Source organism: Carassius carassius, chromosome 29 (assembly GCF_963082965.1).
Source record: "Carassius carassius chromosome 29, fCarCar2.1, whole genome shotgun sequence".
NCBI classification, from domain to species: domain Eukaryota; kingdom Metazoa; phylum Chordata; class Actinopteri; order Cypriniformes; family Cyprinidae; genus Carassius; species Carassius carassius.
The window spans coordinates 3,008,118-3,014,117 of NC_081783.1; the positions used below are offsets into that span (position 1 = coordinate 3,008,118).

The window sequence follows — 6,000 nt, forward strand, 5'->3', positions numbered from 1 at the left end:
TGTGCAGGCTGACATGCCTCTAGAAACTGCGGTGGGTTATGAACCCTTCTACGATATTTTCAATGCGGTTGACAGGAGATCACTTGCAGTAGGTATAGAGTTCATGCATAGGCTGGAAAAATATAAGAAGAAAGTGTTTATATTTCTTGATGTGTCAAAATAGAGGAATTTAAAGTGCTTTTTGGATGTACACTATCATTCAAAAGTTCAAGGGTCAGTATGTTTTTAAAAGAAAGCTCTTATGCTCACCAAGGCTGCATAATAACAGTAAAATGGTTAAATATTATTACAGTTTAAAATACCTGTTATCTATTTTAATATATTTAAAATGTAATTTATTCCTGTGATGCAATGCTGAATTTTCAGCAGCGTTACTCCAGTCTTCAGTGTCACATGATCCTTGAGAATTCATTCTATAAGAAATATTTCACTAATGTTGAAAACAGTTGTGCTGTTGATTTTTTATGAAAAGAAAAAAGTCTGACACCGACCTTTTGATCGGTAAAGTGTACATGGTAAGATCATCAGTCTGTGTTGTTGTGTGAAGAAGTTCTTACATTCTCTTCAGTTTCTTGTACGTGGAAAACGCTCCTGCTGGGATGCTCTTGATCATGTTCTGCTCCAGACGACTACATGGGAACAGATGGATATGTTTTGTTACACGACGCTGACTTTTCCATTAAGCTAGTAATTGTATATAATAAACTAACGAAACAAATATGGCACGGCAGAGAAAAGAAAACAATGTAATATTCCTGTAGGTGTCTCGCAAATGTACATGCACCATATCACATTTATTCCCCTCACAACACAGATCTGCTGGTGATTTCATTTTTCAGAGTTTGAAAGCATGTGGAGACGTGTTTTACAGGCTCAATATAAATGTTAAAGTTCCACAAATAACTTTGTTCTTTAGCGCTTTATGTAACCATCTTGTGCTTAAAAAAAACATTATGCTGATCCGAATAACCTAATCCATTTTTAAATGTTTTATTTAGAATGACTTGCTATTTTTTACTTATTGCAAACAGAACAATAGAGCAAGAGTGCATCAAATGTTCTTGATGAAACAAGGGTGCTAAAGTGCTCAAAAGAGTCTTTCTCTGAAGAACCTTTTGCTTTTGAGACTCTAGTTGATACTTAAGGCTCCTTCAGGAGGTCTACAGAGAAAGCCATCTAATGCTTTACGGCAGCATATACACTGAGTGTTCAATTTGGGTTTTGGCTCACTGGGAAAGGATGGCATTGAAAACAAGTCCCTGAGAAATAAGCACAGCTCTCTGCATGCTCCAGGTTATACATCATTTCATTAGCCCAATTTGTTTTTGGCCATGGGCTCGGTTGGACTAATGTGTCCTAGCCTGCATATACATTTATTATGGAAAGGTCATACACTATTGACATAACAACAACGGCGAGGAACAGCACATATCAGGGCAATTACCTACCTTTCCTTTAGTGCAAACAAGGATCTCTGAATCAATAGGGATACCAAATACCCTGACCAAGACGCTATGGACGTTCTCCAAAGCATGAGAACATTCAATCAGCTTGAGGCAAGATGAGCCAAAACCCATCGAAAAACTTGTTTTCTTTGTAACAGTATGCATGTGTGTGAGCGCACCGCTGCGCTGCTATGTGATCATTAAATGCGACGTCCCAGCCTATGCGCACAATGGAAATGTTGGCCTTGCAAATTTCCCATGCGCAACCGAAACGTCCTTCTTTATTGGAGGATACCACAAAACCCCTTTTAGACGTTCTCTTGCATTTGAAGGACACCAAATACAGAAGTGGTTGGAACAACAACAAGGTCAGATGTTTTAAGCGGTGGCACTGTATGAATTACATTAATCTGATTGCTTTTTAATAAGAATGCTAAGGTTAATATGCTAACATTAGCATTACGCAAGCTAACATGCCCGGCACAATGAAGCAAAGGTCATATAAAAAAAGTTAATAGGCAGAAAAATTTACAACAGCATTAATCTAATGGTTGCTTTAAAAACTGTGGCTTGCTCATAAAAATATAACCGAATCGCACAAAATAAGCCACGGTCATCAAAGACATCCAAAGACAACTATGGTTTTAGAGAATATCCTCCAAAATGATTTTGAAATGGAAATTCTAAAAAGTGATGTTTTCTTATCATCCCTAGTGCTGTCAATCGATTGCAATTGAAGCTATTGATATATTTTATGGTTTAATGGCATATTTTTACTATTTATTCTATTATTAATGATATTGATACTAATAATGCAACTGGTCCCTGTATATACCTGTACCTGTAATTGCATTTTCCCCTTTAGCCATTAATTATAGCCATTTAACATTACAGTAAAATTGAAAGACATTATTTTTAACATTTAATAGGCTTTGAAAAGTAACTAAATTGCATATGCATAAACTATAAACTGAATATAGATTAATCAGGCTACAATCAGCGAAGAGCAGTGAGTGGTTTCTCTTTTTCTTTAGTTCTTTGATTAACATCAGTGACGGACTGTAGCAGGTTTCTTTAAAGGCGAAAAAGAACTTAATGCACTACTGCTTCACAGACAGTGTGCTAGTACCAAATTAATAACATCTCTTTTGCGTTTTATCGTGCTTGGTAGCGTGTTGATATAGGCTACTGTAACGTTACCAAAGGTGTCAAATACCTTTTTAACACATTAAACTGAAAAAAAAGAAAAAATTGTACATCTGTTACTGCGGCACGGTGTTAACGCACTCACTAATGAGGGTGCTACACCGCACCGCTGATGGCCTTTGTTTCATGACAGGTGGAAGAAGCCAGATCACCGCACAGGAGATATCAGCGGTAAGTACTTATCACACAGGCAGATTTTACAAAAATAGAGAAGGGAAATGATTTTGAGGAGTGGAATCCATACATTTCTACAATTCCTTCAGGCAGGTTGGCAGGAATCTCCGTCAGGCCTTTTCTACGGCAGTCTATGATGTTGTTGTTGCAGGTGCAGGCGGCAGGGCAGATGGACACCTGGGGAGCACATGACCTTGGCTCCGTCTGAGCAGGACCTGGGGAGGAGAAAAAGATGGAGAAATAACAGATCAGGTGGAAAACTGACTAAAGAAAACATGGTTTAATGACACAAGAAAGCAAATGGAGAACACAGGGAACATTAACAGCATTTTGAATCAAATACAAACAGAATAGCATTCCTTCTGATAGTAGTTATAAATGCCATGTCGCCTCTGTGCAGAAGTCTGAAAATGAATATTAGTCCCAATAACAGCATAAATGAAGACGGGTGAAAATAGTTTTTAATACAGTACATAATCAGCAAGGACAGACTCCCTGTTGTTTTATTGTCTTGCTTTGCAACTTAATTAAGAAACGCTTTTTTCTTGCAGCGTGTTTTGTGTTTGTGTTGGAGTATATTCATCAGTTGATTAATCAGAGGGTAAGGAACAGGGGGCTTAATTAACAAGAGCTGAACGTGAACTTTTTCACCAATGAAATCCAAAGGTCCATTAAGAAATAGAATGTATGGAGTCGCTTTATAAAACAACACAATTAAAACACCCCAAGTGTTTACTTGTAATAGCCAACATTTGTAAATTAATTACAAATTTGAAAAAAACGACTGGTAGGACAAGGAAAGAAAGAAAGAAAGAAAGAAAGAAAGAAAGAAAAATTATATATATATATATATATGTGTGTGTGTGTAATTTAAATAATGACAATTATGTAAAGACCCTATGTACAGAGCTTTAAGATTTTTCCACTGTGAAATTATTCTCATGACAAATAGTAATAGTATAAATAAATAAATAAACAAATGTCTGTTTAGTTATTAACATTAGGGTAAATATTGTCAAATGCATTAATAAATGTCTGTTTAATGCATTAATAAATAAATAAATTAATAAATGCATAAACTAATAAACAAACAAAGAAACAAACAAAGCAAGCTTACATACTAAAAGCAAGCTTAATTTTCTTGAAAAATATGCTAAATTAAGTTTATAATAATATATATATATATATATATATATATATATATATATATATATATATATATATATATATATATATATATATATATATATACATATATATATATATATTTTTTTTTTTTTGTTATCGACAGAGAAAGTGAACACTGTCATACCTGTGCAGACAAATTCTCTCTTTTGAACATCGGGAACATTGAGACCTCTCATATGGGCGGGGGCCATGCACTGTGTGAAAGGGGCCAGCCCTCTCCTCTGCCGCAGCCAATCAGAGAGCCAGGACAGATGGCAGTCGCAGTGCAGGTTGTTGGAGTGCAGGCGACTGGAGAGAGAGAGAGAGAGATAGTAATGAGGGACAGATAGTGAGACAGTATCGGATAAAGGTCAGAGGAGGTTTGTACGTCTAGCATGAATGCTGGAGTGGATGATCCCTGAGAAATGTCGGGAAACAGAGCTCTCTGAAGACAGAATCAGAAGAGCAATGTTTACCACACACTCAATGTCATATTCCATCTGTGATATGGCATTTAAATGCAAAGGAGGAAGGAAATCACGGCTGAGATCAAGTAAATATTCATATGGATAATCTCTATAAAGCTTGGGTAATGCAGACTCGGGAACAACACATCTGAATTAGTTACAAGGCGAAGGTGTGACTGGGTCATTCTATTGTATGGATGATAGTAACAGCTCAGAGGAGACCACAGTAAACGCTTGCAAATCCCTAGAGCATGCACACTCATTTCATCAAGGTCTTCAACAAATGGTACAATTCCCAATAACACCTTAATATAAATCTTTTAAGGGCCATTCCACGAAGGGTACGAGAGGCAAGGTTCAAAGAAAAAGTGGTGTCAGCGAATCAAAAGGCACAGCTATACCAGTCAACACTGTCTGTAAATGAAATAACAGGCAGAATCTGGTTAGGAGGACAAAAACCTGCCATTAACAATTTCAGCAGGGGGCGACGCTTTTAATAGAGCTTTTCCCATTACAAATCCAGTATCTGGCCCCCTGTCTTTGCGGATTAATTACAGATGAGTGGGATTACAGAGATGGATGACATGGGGAGAGGAAGCCTCGGCTGCCTCAGGATGAGCCGAGGACGGGCACAATGGGGCAGCTCCATGTGCATACACACCATATCAACTATCTTGCTCGGAAAATGACTACTTGTCTAGCGGTAGGAGTGCTTTTCATTTGTCTGAGTTATTGAATGGCAAGCGTCATGGGGTGATATCATTTGATCTAATTGAATGCACAAAGATAGTATGTCTGTAGAAGGTTGGGGAAAGGTGAGGCAAACTGGACTATTTCATCAGAAACCTGCAGCCAAACCACCATCCTACTAAACGGATTACCAGCATCTCTAAAAATTTGATTTAATAAGTTGTTTTTACGAGCAACAAATTCAATACAGATATATCAGGGATATTAGAGACAGAAAATTCAATCCAAAGGAACTGGGTAGCAACCAAAGCCTTGCTGTGGATAATTCAATACTGCCCAGGGAGCAACGCGCACGGCCATTCGAGCATCAGCAAATTCAATCCTGCATGAGGGGGCTGGCTGACTGATGGGAGGGAGGCCAGACCGCTCGGCTGTGGAGCTCCAGCTATGAATGACTCCGAGTGCAGGCTCCAGAGAGAACGCCGTGACGGAAAGAGGAGGAGAGATAGATGGAAAAAGAAATGACGATAACCCTAAAGCCTTGTGTTTCAGATGGAGATTCAAACTGTCAGAAGCCCCAGAATCAAACTAGCATTTAATCCTGAAATATTTCTTTATTTATCCCTCTATTAGAGCCAAAGCTCAGAGAATAACGACCATACTCAATAATAACAAAAGAATCTCAACAAAAGAAAAAGAGTCCTGTTAATATTGCAGGTCAGCCACACATTTGAACGATGTTTGGGGACTGTGTAATTATTTATATCAATTGTGGTTTGGGTCTGACAGTGCAAACACAGAGGATTTGAGTAAGAAAACCATCTCAATATCTTCAGCTAAAACAATGTCTG

At 37.8% G+C, this 6,000-nt stretch overlaps 1 protein-coding gene across 1 annotated transcript in view; it reads right to left on the reverse strand.

The window, feature by feature from the left end:
• Nucleotides 1-6,000, reverse strand: part of LOC132109303 (slit homolog 3 protein-like) — a 167,224-nt gene that overhangs the window by 48,720 nt on the left and 112,504 nt on the right. The window contains exons 8-11 of the mRNA XM_059515313.1: nucleotides 4,381-4,437; nucleotides 4,138-4,317; nucleotides 2,896-3,040; nucleotides 558-629 (exon numbers count right to left, since the gene is read on the reverse strand). Of these exons, the coding sequence (XP_059371296.1) occupies nucleotides 558-629; nucleotides 2,896-3,040; nucleotides 4,138-4,317; nucleotides 4,381-4,437 (454 nt within the window). The remainder of the gene's footprint in view (nucleotides 1-557; nucleotides 630-2,895; nucleotides 3,041-4,137; nucleotides 4,318-4,380; nucleotides 4,438-6,000) is intronic.